Source organism: Tigriopus californicus, chromosome 9 (assembly GCF_007210705.1).
Source record: "Tigriopus californicus strain San Diego chromosome 9, Tcal_SD_v2.1, whole genome shotgun sequence".
NCBI classification, from domain to species: domain Eukaryota; kingdom Metazoa; phylum Arthropoda; class Copepoda; order Harpacticoida; family Harpacticidae; genus Tigriopus; species Tigriopus californicus.
In genome coordinates, this window is record NC_081448.1 from 9,783,113 (window position 1) to 9,801,854 (window position 18,742).

Consider the following 18,742-nt stretch of genomic DNA (forward strand, 5'->3'; position numbering starts at 1 on the left):
GTTCCGATCTATCTCCTGTTTCGCTGTTGTTTTTTAAGAAGCAAATGAAAGAACTTTGTGTTGTTCAATATCCTAAAAGCAACAACTGAGCAACAAATTAACGTCTTTTTTATTTCATTTCGAGCTTGATCAAAGCGTTTGTCTATCACTGCATTTGATACGTTGATGGGTGTATGAACCATGTACACGTACATGTTTATTCAAAATTCAAAAACCTTCTCCGTTTAAAAGATGATCACCAAGCCAATAACTTCGTTATATCACCTTGAGTACGTGTAAGTCGTCAAATGATTATGAACAGCGTTCAGGATGGAACGAGAATACCATAGTTCCGGATATGCATCTCTTGATCAAGGATGTTCGTACAAAACATGTCGATGAAGAATGTTTTCATCCACCTGCTAGTAAAACTACAAGTAAATAAAATTACAATAATATCGTTCCTTTTTTCGAAAAATAAAACTAATCTCATTACGTTTCAAAATTGTGTAATTGCAACCGACCCACAAAACCCCAAAACTACTCTTTACTCTTTCTTTTTTTCACATTCCAGAGTGGCCTTTTATTTTTGTTTCCCTCTTCACAACTGAGGAAACTGCAAGCTTTTTGCAGTTTTAACAGAAATTTTCATTTTTTTACCATCATAATATAATGTATGCTGAACAGAGAAGATCAGGGCCCTCAGAGTGTGCGCTCGCTTTAAACAACATTGAATGTGCTTCTAATTGCAAAACTTGTTAAATTTGCAGCTTTGGAACTTTGTCTCCCATTCTCATTCCGTTGGACTAAAAGACCTGACTCAGAGGGAAATCTTCCTTTGGTTTGAGTATGTTGCACCAAATTTTCCCATTTCCACGACTTAGGGCACTGGTTTCTAACAGGGAAGCGTTATAGGCTCGAGAATTTGTTATATTGCTTTTCCATCATGGTTTTTTGTGGCATTGTAGCAAATTTTCTACAAATATTAGTCAAGACTAGGAAAATCTCCGTTCCTTATGAAATATCTAAATAATATATACTCCAGAAAAAGGTAAAACATGGAAATATCAAACTCGGTAAGTTATCTCAAAAGAGGTCAAATATTCGAAAACAGTTTCGACTAACAACGGAAAAAATGAAACTGAAGTCAACAAGTCCGCTTCTTAGTGTTGATTTTTTCAAAAAAGCACAATCGATTTTGGAACGTTACCTAATCAATTACCTTAACCAATAAAACTGTTCACATATTGGGATGAAGACTTCAAATTATTGGACTGTTTTATAGAAAATCCCTTTGATTTAGCGAAGTATGGTCTTGATGAGGCAAAAAAACTGAAATTATTGGTCATCTGATTTTTAGGGAAAGTAATTGTAGTGAGTAAAGAAACCATTCCATTTTTGACGAGTAACGTTTGTGTAACTAATTGCTCTTTTCGTTCATAAGCCAATTATAACTGTAATTCGGTTTTTTTTATTGAGGAACGACTAATGATGCCCTGGGTACTACCCAGAATGAAAATCCACTCGCACACTTGATTGAGTGGAGTTTGATTCCGGTAATGTCTACACACCACTTCCAAAGTAAGAGTTTAAAGAAGTTTGACGCAGAATACTCGATTTGCTAATTCCATTCCAATGAATGGATTCTTCCTTGCATAAAGTGATAATAACAACGCTACTTTAGCATAACAAAAGCATGTTGAATTGCTTAAAGCAAATTCATTTTCCAGTTAATCGCATGTCAATGAGCTGTGTATATTTTTTGTGCAATGATGTTCATTTGTCCAAGCAACAAGGCAAATTTAGGATTGGTGGACTTACTAACGTATAACGGCAAGGTTGTTCGTTAAGAGGTTTTGTCTCAATGTCTGGTATAGAGTTTTTGGTAGTGCATTTTTATAATTCCCCGTTTTTCTGTATATACCTTATGTAACATCAACATTTTAACAGAGTAAGCAAATTTTATCCCTATACTTCCTGAATCCCACTTTGACAACCTTAGGCTGATTTTCAACCAATTTGTCATTCACCGATTTATGGGATCTTGCTTACAAATTGAATATATATTGGCATGAAATTACTTAGAAGATTACAAATGAAAGCAAATTCCTAGAAAAAAAGCGTGTTACTTTCAATACAACTTTTCCAGTGGCAATAAATTCCGCCTAAACCGTGGAAAAGGTCTAGAGGTATTGTCATTTTTGCGTAATTGTTAGAAATGTCAGTCTTTTTTGCAACCAAGTAATAACCAATTTTTTCAGCATGATATAAAGAATGTTTTCAATTCCAGGTCCTTATTGATTGAAATAGGTAGAATGTATTGCAAATTGGATAATTGCTTGTCTCTCCCAGAACATTTGGCAATTTTGCAATGAATCTGTTGCGCATGATTTTCACTCAAGTGTCCATATCTTGATTTACGCAGACAATATTTTTTCACTTATTCTAATTACATAATTGATTAGCTCGCCGTTCTCTCTAGATCTCATTGGAATGGTAACATTGGCCTTTTTGTTGACCCACCAAGTTTAAAAGGCAATATTCAAAAAACTGTGGTGGATACGATGTCACCATATTTAGTCTTAGGTATCACACTTTGGTTGGAACTTCATGCAATCCCCGTAATTATCCAAACCTACAAAAGCATACAGAGAAAACATTCCAAAGCTATTGCTCGCTGCTATGGTATCTTTTGTAAATTGCTGAATGCCTGGTGATGCAGGAATGCATAACCGTTGTGGTTTTTCAACAATTTGAAGTTGGAAATTCCTAGACCCTCTTTTGACTCAAGTCTTGAAACCTTGAGTTAGTTTGCGCGGCCCTTCGTGATGCCAACAAGTAACGCAGTTGAATCATGAGGCATCGCATGTCGTAAATGAAGGCATCTTTGGTGTTGATCAGACCTTAGATGGCACACTTTTTGCCGTCATGAAAAGCAAACGAGGAATTCTTTCCAACCCGAAAAGAATAGACACAAACTTTCCTGATAAAAATGTATAAAGAGGACAAAATTGGAGCACGCACACATAGAGGGTCGGGCCATTACGAGCTGATCGGGAGGGAGGTAGAGAGGGAGGAAAGAAGAAATTCCTCCCTATCATGTGTGCGATGATTTCCGTGAGTTCTATTCTCTGATGCCTTGCCCTGTACATTCACTACATTCATCCTGACGAAGATATCGACGCTATGGAAGAGTTTCGTCTTCCACCGATTGTACCTTCCTCTCCTCCCAGAGTCGTTTCACCCGCATACCATTTGTAGAACTCGTGTTGGCCGTCAGAGTGCGCTGTTGTCCTAGAAAGATTCGTTAATGCCCTGTGGTTATTTCATGCCAAATCAAGAAAACCCCAGGGTCAAGACATACTCTTAGACATTCGCCAGACTTCACACTAGATTTGTTTTACATAGAATATCACCACGCAGCTATCTAATGTTTTGAAATTCGAACTCAAGGAGTCAATCAATTATTAGTTTTCATCGCAGTCAACGCAGGCTAAGTATCATTTTGAACGATTTCAAACATGGACCATTATCGTCATTTGGCTTTGGTGTCGAGTTTTCGGGAACGTTGGAAACTGCATTCCTCACATTCCGTTGCAGTTCTGTTTTGGAGGAATGAGGGGCGTCAAGAGCGCGCTCGCCTAGAGATTTCATTCTGGCTTCCAGTTTGCTCGCTCACGAACCGTGATGTACATGACGAGAGCATTTCAGGGCTGCCAAAATCCACGCACATCCGTGACAAGAAGGCGAAATCCTTCTAAGACTGTTTATCTCTCCACTTTGTCTTTTTGAAAATATCTACCAATGCCCTCAAGTTCCTACTAAGGTAACTCAACCGAGAACTTCCACGTGCTTCAACCAATCAAATCACTCACTAGTAAATAGTAAGCTCTCTATGTGGGAGCCCTGGACAAATACCTCGGTCTTGGACCCAACTGGATGGATGGATGGCCCTTCTAGTCACGTTCGACACGAACAACGGGCGAAGCTGGGACGTGAGTAGTGAGCTCGATGCTCGTGGAAGAGACGGCGCGTTCGGATCGTTGAAAGTGCGCTCCGGCGAATTCATCCATCTGACTTGTATGCTCTATGCTCTATGCTCTAAGATCGACTTCTCATTCCAGTAAATTTCAACGAACAGAGAGGATTCTAACATTCATAGCAAGCATATAATCTGTGGAGTGGTGTGAGCCATGAATAGAGTGTGTCTGGTTTTCTGCTAAATATTCTTATTGTTTTGCTACATACAAACACTCCGTGATACAAATTTTGTTGTTGATGTTGAAGCATTGAATCTCACCACTGGTTCAACAATAATAATGCTCTCAGTGACGGTTTGCAAACTAAACCAATCATAAGCATCGATGTTTTGAACATTCGGTGCAATCTCAGCTCATCTGGCATCAACCCTCACACATTATACTGTACCGTCTCTGCCGGCTAGCTCGCCCACCTTTGAATGCATCAAGGGTAAGTCCAAATTAACAAATTAAGGAAAACCGTTTTTGATTTAGAGTGTTATACTTTGCCGCTTGGCCAGAAGACTTGTTTACAACAGATCCTGTTTATGATCTCTTTGCCCGGGTGAATGAGTCCTGGGTAGAGAAACTCTCCTCTTCCACCTCCTCGTTCTCCTCCCCCACTTGATTGCTCGATCCTCTTCACCTCCCTCTGGAAATTGCTTTAGTTGTGCTTACTTACTCTGTCCCTCACTCGGTCTCCTTCGTCTTCTCCTCGTCCTGTTCCTGTTCATCGTCAATGCCACTACCACCCTGGCTGCCACAAACATCATCGTCTTCTTCATCCCCACCGCACTACCACCTTCACGAGCTGCATCTTCAGCCAAAAGATTGAAATGCATGTTTCACAAGCTTGGATCACTCGCTCAGTCATCTCAAAGCAAGTAGATTCAATCAGTTTATCCCGTAATGAAACGAACGATGCAACATTTGGTTGAGCAATGAAGGTTTGTCTTCTTCCTTCGGTTTTCAGTTGGTGTTGGTGTTTTCGGTATTAGATTGTGGTTAGGTTCGAGTACTTAAGGGCAAAAGTGCATTGGTTTTAGTTCCATTCATGAACGTACAACGCTTTTGCCCAAATTCATTTCGAACTCTGGTTTCTCCCCGAGCCAATGAGCAAGAGGATATTTATCCATCGTCACATCCTGTATCGTTCAAGATCCATTTACTCGCTAATCTCTACCATTGTAGAGCCCGTACTGCTGTGGGTGAGAACATTGGGAGTAAGTCAGTTTCATTCATGATAATGCCGGGGTTTTCAACAGTGCGTTCAATGGATTTCAGAGCTGCCAATGTTGCTGGCCAGTTTTGTGGCTAGGAGGTAGAAAGAAGCACAGACTGTCTCGCTTGTGGGAAAGGGTGGCATTGAAAGCATACTATACAATGTGCAATACACTGTTTGGTACAATGGAGGGTGAAGAAGAGTGATATATGATGTGCACCCAGATCCGTTGATCCTCACCCTAAAATGGGTCGAGGCAAAAAAACACTGAATTGGCATTTCAATGAAGACGTATATTTCGGATCGCATACCAAACGTTGAGAGAACCATAATCGAAACACCGATCAACTAAACTATTCGTCCAAGGTCAGTGGCACGAATCTGAATGAATGAACGAACGAACGAGCGAACGAACGAAAAGGGCCGTTGTTAACTGTGCTTAGAGCGTCGTCCAAACGAATCACCAGAAGCCATAGCCCTCAAGAGCTTGAAGCTTACATGGAATAATGCCAAAGGTGATTTTAGCCAACTCCCCAGCCTTGGTCTTCGTTCCAAGATTGCAAGATGTTTTTCATGGGCGAACACTCCTATTGGATGGAGCTCAAGGACCTTTGCACATCTTCGCAAGGGCATGTATTCACCTTGCTGATTTTTCCATGACGGATGAGCTTGAGAATGAATGCATCCCTGCACTTCGTAGAGAACAAGTGACTAACATTTCCTCGGTAACCAGGAACCATTGCCTTTGAGCAATCTTGGCCAAATATCGCCTTGAAATTCTACTTGAGTCGGTGTATAGTGCTTATATTGATCTGACTCGCCCTCAGTCTTTGTGGATGTGGATGGAATCTAAGGGATTAGTAGAGATTGTTTCTTTCATTCTGAGACTAGAAATAGACATCATCACCGAGCTAACGTGACTAGTAGCGCCTTCGGCAAAGGGCTACTGTGAAAAGTACGGTGGTGTGGTTTTTGCTCGCCAAATAGCGGGCAGACCGAAAGAAGCACAGGTAACAATTCATCCCCACCAAATGTTGGAAAGGTGAGAGAGAGGGACTGCCATAATGATCTTTTCATTGAAAGAGATATCCGTCGAGTTTTATTCATCCAATTGTACACTCCACTTTTGTAATGATATACGATCAATGGAGCTCTCGGTAACTGGTTGAATGAAAAAAACAGTATTTTTCTCTTCCAAGCACAGTGTGTCTTCTTGAACAAAGACTCGGACAAGAGCGAAACCTTAGAAAGCTCCAACAGAATATCTAGGACGGTGGAAACACCACCGCTCTTTATGTTGAAGAAGTTGGGCAAACTTACATGGAAATAGCTATACTAGTTGGTTCCTTAGTTCTCTCATCTTGCTTGGCGTGTCTGAAACATGCAACCAACTCAGCTTGTGGAGCAAGCAAAAGAGAGAAGGAATTCCTCCTCCCTTCTTTCCTTCCTTCTTTCGCTCTCCCTCTCTCTCTTTCCCTCTTCTTCTTCTCTGTCTCCGCCTTCGTTTCAGAGGTTCTGGCCTCTGTTATTCGTAAGGAACAAGGAACTAGCCAGCCTCGATCTCCTTCAGTAGAACAGTTTTGTTGTGGAATGTGCTACCAAGCTTCACTTTTAAAACGGGGAATGAATCAAAAAAATAATCAACTCTTATTACTCCATTGTGGTAAGCGATCTTGTATAATTTTCTGATGCGAAGACCTCATCCTTAAAGTGGGTGATTCCCTTGGATTTTTTTATTATGGTTGCCCCCTTTGTGCAATAGTGCCTGGTTAGCCATAAAAGAATGGCTGGAACATTCCTAGCTTTATTTATAAGCTGGGGTGATGCGTTCTCACCACTGATTGACCTTGTGACCCCAAGCCAAATTCCTCAGATATGCCAACGACAACTTCGAAATTTCTACGTGCATGCCAAAGCTGGCAGTGTCTGGAATGAGCCTACCATTTGGTACAAATAATATCCAGTACAAGGTTAGCAACCGAACTTGGGGTCGAGTGAAACAGGATATAAAGGGCAGATTACCCCATTAATGACTCAAAAATATGCGGGCCAAACAATGTTGATCTTGTTTTGATCGAAGAAATGAGTTCTAATTTTTGGCCCAGAAATTGCCCATTCCGATTTTGATGAATGATGACTGATTAAAACCAGTCGAATTCATACCTGTTAATGAGATAAGAGGAATTTCTCTCCGTTACAATCGAGACCATCTGCAGGCAAGCTAGTGTGTGTTTCGTCATTTCATGAGTAGTAATCCTATTGAATGGTTCCAACAGACTTTGGCACCCGTACGCTTGCGCTCGAGATCTCTCCTTGTATATTGTAGAAACGAAACACAGATGAGTTTGTGCTTTTTTCTTAATGTTATCAAACGACATCCTATTTTAATAGGCGAAAGGGCAAGAAATGAACAAAATGGCGCGTTTCCACTACCTTCCTGCTTTTGCCGTATTTTGGAGGTCCGAACGGTCCGAACGTTGGGAGACGAAGTTTTTGTGTTCATTCTGGAAAGTAGTGTATTAGTAAGAGATTTCTTATTTTTTTCTACTATTTGGAACGACTCTATTCGATTAGACGTAACCATGATGTCAGATCCCAAGCATTTCCTCTTGATCTCATCGACACACAAGTCAGGTTCAAGCTGCTCACCAGAGTCGAAGGGACTTTGACGGCTGACTATCCACATTATAACTCCAACTGGAGCTCTTAGTCAATTCGTGAATCATACTAAACAAAAAATCCAACTAAGGCAGCACAAAACGAACATAAATCTGGCAAGCACACTTGATCTTCTTGTCTTTGAATTGAGTGCATGTGTGAGCGCAAGCTAAGTACACACAAGTGCGATAACGAGTCGTATAGAGAGATTTTCGATTAGACGGAAAATAAATTGAATGCAAAACGAAGTGTAAAACACATTGGGAATTGAAAGTGATACACAATGGCAAAATTGCTCATTAAAGCCGCACTTGCTATTGCAGGAATGTCCATTGACGAAGACCCCAACACTGACCCGCACAACTCCTCGTTCATCTCGGTGGGATCCAACGAGTTTTCAACCGGGTCGAACAACCAGCCCGAATCCCCGTTGGACGTTCTCTCACGAGCTGCAAGCATGGTGGAGTCGGTTTCACCAACTTCTTCATCATCCTCGGGGGTATCCCCGCCAACCAAACAACCAGGTAAGATTTCCGTTAACCATTGGACACTTCACATGTAATGCAGGAAATGGGCAAATATTTACATCATTTTTTTTAAATCTTCTAGGATGTGAAAGGACCCCTTCTTTTAAGGAGAGGATTCATCCCAAGTTCCGGAAAACTACCACTCCGGATTATCTAATGGCTGCTGATCAAGCACGCACCAATAAACTGCAGCATCTCTATCAAAGACAAAACTCAGGCAACACCGAATCAATGGTTGTGAACTCCTCATCCAATATCCCATTGGCCCTCTCAACCCTCACCGATTACGCCAACGGCCGGGACAGCAAACCCAACGACAATGATGCCCCTTTGGACATGAGCATCAAGAAACGCTCCGAGTCTCCCCCTCCGCCGCCGGCTTACCGATTCACACCTTTAAGGCGTTCTCCGCCCCTCCTACGAATGGACGTTCCTCACATACCGTTGGCGGTTCCTCCCTTGTATGTCGCTCAAGCACCTCCACCTCCATATCCCACTCAGCGCACACCGTCGCCGCCCATGGTTAATGTTGATAATCATCTACCTCCTCCTCCGAGTTATGAATCTGTTAATGCTGGCAGACGGCTCGAACCCGTGTCTTTTGCCACAGTCTCGTCAACCACGCCAACGCCGCCCATTCCTAATGCGGATATTGCTCCCACAAGAGAAACGGAACGAGTTCGAGAGATCACAATCATCACGAACAGTAACTCTGACTCTGATCCGCTATTGGATGAGCATTTTCGACGATCTCTCGGGGCTAGTTATCATAACCTGTTCACCAAGGACAAGTCAGAACATTCGTCCAATTCACCACAAAGCCCATCCTCACCAAGGACGGAGGAAGCTCAATCGCCAAAGTCGGCGAATGCAGATTCAACTTTGAGAAAACCCACAAGCCGCATTTCTCCCGGGCTCAATAATGATGATATGGAAGTTGACCCAATCGAACCGACTTCAAATGAACCCGATATGAAGGGCTACACAGGTATGTCTCCGCCGAGTGCCAAAATCGACAATAACAATTGTAAAATATTAATATGAAATGATGACCTGTCTTCTCTTTCAGTTGAAGATCACTTTGTTAAGGCCCTGGGAGACACATGGCTAAAGATAAAGGCCCAGAAAGAAAACCCGAAGCCTTTAAATAGCACTGGTGGAGCGTCTTCGCCGTCAATAACCTCGTCAACATCAACCAATGGCAATCCAACGTCGAATTCGCCGAAACCTCAAATAGCAGCCCAATGAAACTTCTCCCAATTTTCGGCTGGCTTTCGAGATCTTGATTAAGATTGTCAATTCAATGAGTTCCTACATAATTTGACTGCCGGACGGGAACCCAAATTTTCACAAAGATGAAATATCGAACAAACAAAAATTCCTACAGAACCCTGCACACGCATACCAAGAAGGACTGATGATGACGACCGTTGTTGCACACGCATTGCAACTTGAATGAGAACCCGCGAAACGTTTTGTTGATTTGTTGATAATATCTAGTTCTTCAAGCCAATGCTGTAAATGTCATGCCCACATGTTCTCATCAATAACATATTTAAAAATGGTTCAGTATTTGTGTTTGAATTTGCCTATGTTTAAAATTAAGTGTGTGGGCAGATCCAATGATGCAAATTTCCAACTGTCCTCCAAGCGAATCGTCATTTTCTATCAGCTGGGAGCTACATTTTGCCTTAAAAATAAGGGATCTTAAGATTGAATAATCGAGAATTTACAGTTCGTTGCCAATTTAGGGTATTAGATTCATTGGCTCAGATTATTTACACTCTCCTTGCTTCTTCCATTGATTTTCAGTTTTCAGTAAATTACTTTTAGAGAGCAGTCAAAATATTTGGTGCATTCAACTACCTATATAATGGATTTGTCACTAAAGTTGGTAAGTTTAAGAAAGTCATTAAACATCCTAATATTCGCGTGAAATCTTAATCTAAGAACATTTTCATATTTACATTTTGGAAGCTGGTTTGGACAAGTGTGAGCATTTATAACATTAAGCAATACATTTGGTTCAAATCAATGAAGAGTTCAAAAGCACAGCCTCGTTTTTTTGGAGAAAAATGCTCTAGTTTTGAGTATCGGCTCNCTATCAGCTGGGAGCTACATTTTGCCTTAAAAATAAGGGATCTTAAGATTGAATAATCGAGAATTTACAGTTCGTTGCCAATTTAGGGTATTAGACTCATTGGCTCAGATTATTTACACTCTCCTTGCTCCTTGCATTGATTTTCAGCTTTCAGTAAATTATTTTTAGAGAGCAGTCAAAATATTTGGTGCATTCAGCTACCTATATAATGGATTTGTCACTAAAGTTGGTAAGTTTAAGAAAGTCATTAAACATCCTAAGATTCGCGTAAAATCTTAATCTAAGAATATTTTCATATTTACATTTTGGAAGCTGGTTTGGGCAAGTGTGAGCATTTACAACATTAAGCAATACATTTGGTTCAAATCAATGAAGAGTTCAAAAGCACAGCCTCGTTTTTTTGGAGAAAAATGCTCTAGTTTTGAGTATCGGCTCTCTTCTCGCCAAAACGGTATCAAGTCTAGGTTTGGTTGGAATCACAATTAATTATTCGGGTAGAAGTACAACGATCATGATCACTGCAACCCAACCAATGCCATCTTCCATATTTTGTTATATATTTTCATATTGAAGACGAAGGATTCGTCCTAAAGTAATTCTTAGGTTGAGCTAAATTCGAGCTGGGACATTGCGCGTAGGAAGTTGAAAAAATGGAGACAATAACAATCTAAAGTGCATGTGCATGTTGTAGAGCCTAGTTTATATTTCCAGAGGAACCAATCCATGTCGTGAGATTTGGAAAGTCATGATCTTTTTTCGCCGACCATTGTTTCCGTGTCATCTGATTCAATGGACATTGCTGACCCGATCCCAGAGCTCCGATGTTTCCAACAAGATACACCACACGGATCTGAAAGATGTCCCGTTGGAAAGGATACGAAACTTCAGTATCGTAGCCCATATTGACCATGGCAAATCCACATTGGCCGATCGAATCCTGGAGGTTGTGGGAGCCATTTCGATATCTAAAGACAATAAGCAGATCTTGGACAAGCTACAAGTGGAACGTGAACGCGGGATCACGGTTAAAGCGCAAACGGCATCTTTCATCTACGATTATCAAGGACAGGACATGCTTTTGAACCTTATTGACACGCCCGGACACGTGGATTTCAGTGCAGAGGTGAGCAAGAGTTTAGCTTCGTGCCAAGGCGTGATCTTGGTGGTGGATGCCAAGCAAGGCGTTCAAGCCCAAACCGTGTCCAACTATAATCTCGCTGTGGCGAATGATCTGGCTGTGGTGCCCGTGCTCAATAAGATTGATCTACCCGAAGTGGATTTAGATTCGTGTTTGAATCAACTGGAGAGCTTGTTCGATATTGATCCCAATTCGGTAATCTTGGCCTCGGCCAAGAGTGGAATCGGGATCGAAGAGATCCTGGACGCTGTGGTGGATCGGATCCTACCACCTTTGACTCACGGACAGGGAGACTCCTTGAAGTTTCTGTTGCAAGACTCATGGTATGATCAGTACAAAGGAGCCGTAGGTTTGATCCAGGTCTTCGATGGGGTTCTGAAACTCGGCGACGAAATCACTTCGGTCAAAACGAAGAAAACCTACAACGTCAAGAGTTTGGGCATTTTGACGCCCGAAGAGGTATCGGTTCCGGCCATTCATCCCGGCCAGATTGGCTTCTTTACCTGTAACATGAAAACCACAAAAGAAGCCATCGTTGGCGACACGTTTCATCGCATCAACCGGCCAGTGGAGCCAATTTTGCACGTGTCGACGCCCAATCCCATGGTATATTCCGGATTTTATCCCACAGAGTCGTCCTATTATTCAAACTTAAAAACTGCCATAGACAAAATTAGTCTCAACGATTCGAGCGTTTCGATTGACCCCGAAACCAGTCCCGCTCTTGGATCAGGCTGGAGAATCGGATTCCTGGGTCTGCTCCATATGGAGGTGTTTTCTCAGCGTTTGCAGCAAGAGTTTGACGCCGAAGTCATCTTGACTCAGCCCTCAGTGCCTTATAAGATCATCCCTAAACCTCATTTAGTCAAGAAATTCGGGCAAGAAATTTGGGTGAAGACCCCTAAAGATTGGGTCGATAAAGACGTGGCTGAGACCTATTTGGAACCGATTGTGAAAGGAACCATCATTGTTCCTGAAGAGTACATGCAGCAAGTTGCCTCATTGTGCTCAAGCTGCCGTGGAATAGCCGAAGACACGACCTTCGTGGACCAAACGAGAGTTCGTATGGTATACACCCTACCTTTGTCCGATATTGTGACGAATTTCTTTGATGATCTGAAGCGGATCACATCCGGGTATGGGTCTTTTGACTATGAAGATGCCGGCTATATCCACTCTCAGTTAATCAAGGTCGATATTTTATTGAATGGTAAGCCTGTCCCCGAGCTTTCATTTCTCTCCAATCCGAGCAAGGCTCGACCAACGGGCAAAATCAAAGTGGCGAAGCTCAAGGAGCTCTTACCTCGCCAGCTCTACGACGTTGCTATTCAAGCGACCCGTGGTAAAACGATTTTGGCCCGTGAAACGATCAAAGCCGCGAGAAAGGATGTAACCGCAAAATGCTACGGCGGAGATCTAACACGAAAGCAAAAGCTACTGAAAAATCAAGCCGAGGGGAAGAAACGTCTGAGAGCAATAGGGAACATTCAGGTATCGAAGGAAACCTTTATTAAAGTGTTAACCAATAAATGATAAACGCTATTGAGCCTTAAAGAAATCGATTAACCTTTTGGCTTCGCGTTCTCCTGCTGTGAAGGCGCCATGGACGGTGCCATAGTGGTCAGGATCTGTGGCTTCGCCGGCAAAGAGAATTCTTGGCTGACCGAGAACTATGATTGGCTCTCCAAGATCTTTGGGACCCAAGCCTTTTTGATCAGTCTTTGGAGAGCGGTAGCTATACACCCCTAGCTGAAACGGGTTGGTGTACCATCTGGTAACGTCAACACTTTTCAGATCTGGTAGAGATTTCTTTGTGACCAGCCTCAATACATCGCAGAGTTGCGTGGCAATGGTTTGATCCGGGAGGGACTCCATGATTCGGGCAGCTTCCCCAGATACCCACGCCATCAACATGTTCGGATGGTCAATCACTGCATCAAATCCAACCACGTGTTGCACCCAAGTTGAGCGATTCAGAGGCTCGTCGTTAATGTTCCGATCCCAGAGGATCATATATCCTGGATTTGAGGCATCCCAAAAGGGAGCAACGAAATCCAGTTTGATGCGGTCAATTGTTCCAAAACCAATACTTTCAATAGCATTCACCATGCGACTAGGCAGTGGGGGTTGAAAGAGTTCATTATGATGCTGTTTTAGGTATCCTAAGGATGCGGTCGAAATAACATGGGATGCCTGAAAGATTTCTCCGTTTTCACACGTCAACTGGGCTCCACCCTCCAAATCGTATTGAATGCTTGTTACCGCATGGTCTAACTTTATTTCCACATTTGTTTTGTCCAGGAGTTCTTTGATCTTGTTTAAGAGTGAAACATAACCCTCCGCAAAGCTTGTATCGTCATCATAATCGACATATTGTCCCCAGGATACTGCAGATTGCTCATCCAAACTATCACATCCCGCATCACACTCTTCCCACTTGATGTACCACTGAAAAAACTGACGTCTCCATTCGGTGTGTTCGTGAGGCTCATGCCCAATTTTTTCTTCATGCAACCAAGTATCAAACTCTTTTTTAAACACTTCTCCAATGGAAAGTTGAGCAAACTTTTTGGGATCCTTGGCGAACTTATTGCAGTCGTCGTGAATGAAATCCAATTTGACCATGGTTTCTTCTAAAATACTCGAAGGCATTTCTCGTCCATCGTTCCTGACGAATCTTCCTTCGCCATCTCGATTGACCTCGGCATGAATTGGAATCTTTCAGTGATGAAGGAACAAATAAAGACAAGTGCGTATTAACAATAAAAGAAAGGAAGGTGTACTTATTGACTCACCTTGTGCTCTTGCACAAACCTCCACAAAGGGTTTTTACCCTTCCCATGGATCCACTGAGCTCCTAGTTCAAGCCACTTGCCGTTTTTCGGAATGGTCAGGATCCGACCTCCGATTCTCATTTCGGCCTCCAAAATAAGAATATCATCGTATCCAGCTTCTGCCAAACGTAGAGCGCTCATTAGGCCAGAAGTTCCAGCTCCGATGATTATAATCTGATGCATATTTCCAGGGGCACTGATTCTGTGCTGATAGAAATTTGAACTTCCTAGTTTTTTGAACCCCGAGACAAGAACTGACCCACTGGCTTCAAGAGATACTCTGTGCATTACACTAGAATATAACCGGTCTGACACGTTTTTCTAATGTAGAAATTCATCCAAGTAGAAATGAAGTGAAGATAAATAGAGAGAGGCAAGGTTTTGCATATATAAATTTTTTTCATGAAAGTGTATTTCACAACAATGATGTTTGCAAAAACAAAAACAAAAAAAAACAACAACACAGTTCTCAATTGACTTTGAACGAAAATTCAACAACATCGACTAAATATTCCAATGCCTCTGCATCCGATTATCATTTTGGATAGGTTGAAAGTTTGACTAGTTTTGATTTGGTAGTGATTGCAGGTAAGGGTGGTGTGTCTGGTGGGTTAATGGTTCAATGGTTCACAAGGTGATGTTTGATGGTAACAATTGGTTGGATCTTTGGCAAAAATGTTCCTAAATTATTGGGTAGATTAAATCAATCAAAAAATCAAGGAGTTCCCAACGAAAGCAAAACACATGCAAGAAAAGAAAATAAAACAGCAACCCTATTGATAGACTAGTTCAGGAAATGTCAACTGGCTCATCCTTGATATCATCAATAGCGATGAAATCATTCGACGAGGAATTGGTATCCTGCGGGATTTCCGTCCCATCAAGACTGGAGGCGTTTTCGCCCGTCAAAGAACTACTCTCCTCGTCCATGAGCTCACTTTGTTCTTTGGTTGAACCTCCTTTCCCCTTCTTCCTAAAATTTTTGAAGGTCACGTTGGTCTTACGAGTCATGTAGTCTGGAGCAGTCTCGCCTTCGTTCTTCGGATTCCATCGCCCTAATTTGCTCAAATCTGCCACGGTTAAGGCGTGAACTCCAAGTAAGTGGATATCCGCGTTCTGTTTACGTTGAAACTTTTTACCGCATAAATGGCACTCTCGGAGCCGATGGATCTCAACATGAGCATCCAATTGGAACTTCTCCTTGAAGCATTTGCCACATTCTTCTCGAGGGCATTTAAAGTTTGTACTATGAATACGAGCTAAGTGCCGCCGGAGACTCGTAAGGCAATACATTTTGGGTGGCCCACATATGTGGCACGGATGTTTCGGAGGTGGCTCTTTCTTCGTCTTTTTGGAATTGGGGGTGGTGGTTTTGTCCAGCGCTTTGATGTGATGCGTCTTTATGTGATGATTCAGGTTCTTTTCGTTTTTGAACACCTTCTCACAAGTTTCACAACTAAATACTTCTCCGTCTTTGTGACGCTCCTCGTGCCTCTCTCTGAGCTTGATCGTGTCGAACATGATATGACAGTATGAACATCGATAATCTTTGCGCTCATCAGGATTCAAATGAGTCATTCGGTGCTTGACTAGTTGCTGTTGGTTTTTGAATGGTCGGCCACAAATATCACATTTGCTCTGAAGGGGATTCTCGTCGTAGTGGTTGATGCGCTCATGCTTCATTCGTCCTCCATAACTGGCAAAGATTGCTCCACACTTCCAACGGCAGACATGGGGTTTGATTCCAGTATGCGAGTACAGGTGCCGCTTCATGTGCGCTTGAATGTAGAACCGCTTGCCACAGACTTCGCACGCGTATTTCATGTCTCCAGTATGCTTTCGCTCATGTTCCTTGAGGTGGTGGCGTTTCTTGTACTCTTTGCCGCAACCGGGAAACTCGCAAGCATATATCTTATTCGGGCCCTCTTGATCCGCCTCGAGCTTTCTTCGCTCCTCACGATGCTTAGCGAAATGCGTCCGAAGCTCGCTGGCTTTCGTAAACCGTTCCACACAATTCCTATCTTTACACAGGTACGGTTTCTTGCTTCTGTGTACAACTTTAAGGTGCCGAAAGAGATTGTTGATCCGGTTCACCATCAGATTACATTTCTTCTCCGGACATTTATATTTCTCTTCCGGCTGATTGTGAAGTTTGATGTGTCGAATGATGAACGTGGATTTAATATTCTTCTTACAGATGGGACATTTCGAATAATTGCCTATGGTTTCAATCCTAGTTCCATTAAAATCAAACGATCCTCTCTTGGCGTTTACGAGGGAATCCTCATCTCCCTCCGTGGCCGAATTCGACCCATCATCATCTACATGCTGATCTTCTACGTCTACATCAATGTCCTCCAACTCTTCTTTGACGAGGTTCATGTCCAGAACCAGGGAGTCGGGACTATCAGTATTGTTTTGATGAGTTGGCGCCACAGGCGAATCGACTTCTTCCGATAAATCCATCTCAAAGTCGGAATCATTACTATCATCCTCAAATTCAAAATCATCATCCATATCTTGGTCTTCTTCGTCTTCTTCATTGCTACTTCCATCCTTGAGTGAGCCGTGTGAAAGTTTGTCCACGTCGACTTCTTGCTCTCCAACAACATCATCGTCGTCGTCATCACTGAGAGCTCTCGCCTCGGTCTTGATTGTGATAACTTGATCTATTGACACAACCCGTGAGGAATCTAGCTCATCAGGCACTTCGTCGACCCCAGTCTCGGCCTTATCAATGGGTTCTTGTTTGATAACAATTTGCTCCTCAAGTTTCTCATTATTATTGATTGCACTTGTTCCTGTAATTAAATAGCTGGCAGATTTTGGAGTCGACAAGATGGATCGAGAATTTTCAACCCATTCATTGTTCTCTGGTTCCAATTTCTCTTTCTTAATGATTGGTAGTTCAGGGAGAACCACAAATGGTGATGGCACAATTTTGACTGTCCGTCGTGGCATGTTGTTGCTGAATTCAATTCATTACAGGACTATTTTTTGACTAGATAGAGTGTGGCCCAGGACTCGAAGGTATCAATCATCATGATCCCCATGATGGCGATGCTCACACTTGTTTTCACTCGGTCGTTCGGAGAAGTTGTGCGGGGAGTTTGATGTGCTTGCTCTCGATCTCATTGTGAGTGGTTCTTTTCGTCGAGGCACTTGTACAAGTACACATACGTTTATCAGGGAGAGATATTTAAAACAACTTCGAACGTGGAGAGCAGAGCAACGGCCGACGCGACGTCAAATAGGAGCCTTCTCTCCTTCTCCTTCTTCTCCCTCTCCTCTTTCTGCTCTCCCTCACAGAACGGAGATTCGGTGTCCCTGGTTTGCTTCCTTGCCAGCAGTTCCTTCTGATTCATAGAGCCTCTCTCTCTCTCCCCCTCTCTAGCTCTCTCTCTTCTTCCTCTCTCGCACACCCACGAACTTGCCGTTGCTTAAAGTCCATTCGCACATGCCGTATTAACACTTGGCCTCAGATACTTGTCCCTTTAACAATATTTTTCACCATGAGCCAGGTGGAATTAGTTTGGCCTTTGATTTGCTTTCCTCAAATGATGTCTTGATGGAGGTCCCGATGGCCCTCCACTTCAACTGGCCACACCGCTACCAGATTCAATACACTTGCAAAGTATCGCTATCGGGTTGAATGATGTTGATGATATTGTTGGGAAATAATATCAGTGCAGCACGATCCGAGCAGCTGGTGGCCTCCAACTTCGGGACCTACTGATTGAGCAGTTGACTACGAGCTCTCCCCTGGTGAATACGTCGCCGGCTTCTTTGCAACGTCAAGCCCATCCATGGGTCGTAGTCTCGATCCCTCTCCTCTCCCCGCCATCCTCATACCTCGGAAGGGGCAAGATGTGTCTATCGATCCCATGTGCTGTCCGTAGTTATGCATACACTATCCAATCAAGAGTGGCCTCTCTCTCTCTCTCTCTCTCCGTCCTTTTAAACTTAGAAAGCGCTTGCCTCAGTTGGAAGAGGCATTTGAACGAGGCAACACTTCGACCATGGCCGACCCTTGACGCCCGCCCTCGCAGCAGAGAGGATGACAGCTAACTTCAGTGAAAACAGTTAAGGCAAGAGAGTGAGGACGGGAAAAGAGGTATGGCCGAGGCTGCGGGCACATTGCCAAATGTTCTTCGATCCATTATCGGGAGAACTCCACGATAACTACACATCCGCTTTGTTCCACCCCACCATTCCAACCAGCCAAGTCGATAAAGAGAAAGCACCTCGAAACACGAGAAGGAGA

General features: G+C 42.9%; 4 protein-coding genes across 7 annotated transcripts; 2 read left to right on the forward strand and 2 right to left on the reverse strand.

The window, feature by feature from the left end:
* The first annotated feature begins 3,859 nt into the window (after nucleotides 1-3,859).
* Nucleotides 3,860-9,975, forward strand: LOC131886058 (mucin-2-like). Of its 4 annotated transcripts, none has more exons than XM_059234280.1 (4): nucleotides 3,860-3,974; nucleotides 8,202-8,402; nucleotides 8,488-9,393; nucleotides 9,475-9,975. In XM_059234280.1, exons 1-4 carry the CDS (start codon nucleotides 3,875-3,877, stop codon nucleotides 9,651-9,653), a joined length of 1,386 nt encoding a protein of 461 aa, XP_059090263.1. In that variant the 5' UTR covers nucleotides 3,860-3,874; the 3' UTR covers nucleotides 9,654-9,975. The 4 variants fall into 4 exon arrangements, with proteins under 4 accessions (XP_059090263.1, XP_059090265.1, XP_059090264.1 ...); XM_059234282.1 differs by lacking the exon at nucleotides 3,860-3,974 and adding an exon at nucleotides 4,053-4,449; XM_059234281.1 differs by lacking the exon at nucleotides 3,860-3,974 and adding an exon at nucleotides 6,742-6,883.
* Nucleotides 9,976-11,127: 1,152 nt separating this feature from the next.
* On the forward strand, nucleotides 11,128-13,190 carry LOC131886056 (translation factor Guf1, mitochondrial-like). The gene has a single exon (XM_059234277.1). It carries the CDS (start codon nucleotides 11,252-11,254, stop codon nucleotides 13,175-13,177), a length of 1,926 nt encoding a protein of 641 aa, XP_059090260.1. The 5' UTR covers nucleotides 11,128-11,251; the 3' UTR covers nucleotides 13,178-13,190.
* Nucleotides 13,137-14,766, reverse strand: LOC131886057 (spermine oxidase-like). The gene is made up of 2 exons (XM_059234279.1): nucleotides 14,440-14,766; nucleotides 13,137-14,362 (listed from the first exon to the last, which is right to left on the reverse strand). Exons 1-2 carry the CDS (start codon nucleotides 14,764-14,766, stop codon nucleotides 13,184-13,186), a joined length of 1,506 nt encoding a protein of 501 aa, XP_059090262.1. The 3' UTR covers nucleotides 13,137-13,183.
* Nucleotides 14,767-14,868: 102 nt separating this feature from the next.
* On the reverse strand, nucleotides 14,869-18,742 carry LOC131886055 (zinc finger protein 91-like). Its single transcript, XM_059234276.1, has one exon. It carries the CDS (start codon nucleotides 17,437-17,439, stop codon nucleotides 15,268-15,270), a length of 2,172 nt encoding a protein of 723 aa, XP_059090259.1. The 5' UTR covers nucleotides 17,440-18,742; the 3' UTR covers nucleotides 14,869-15,267.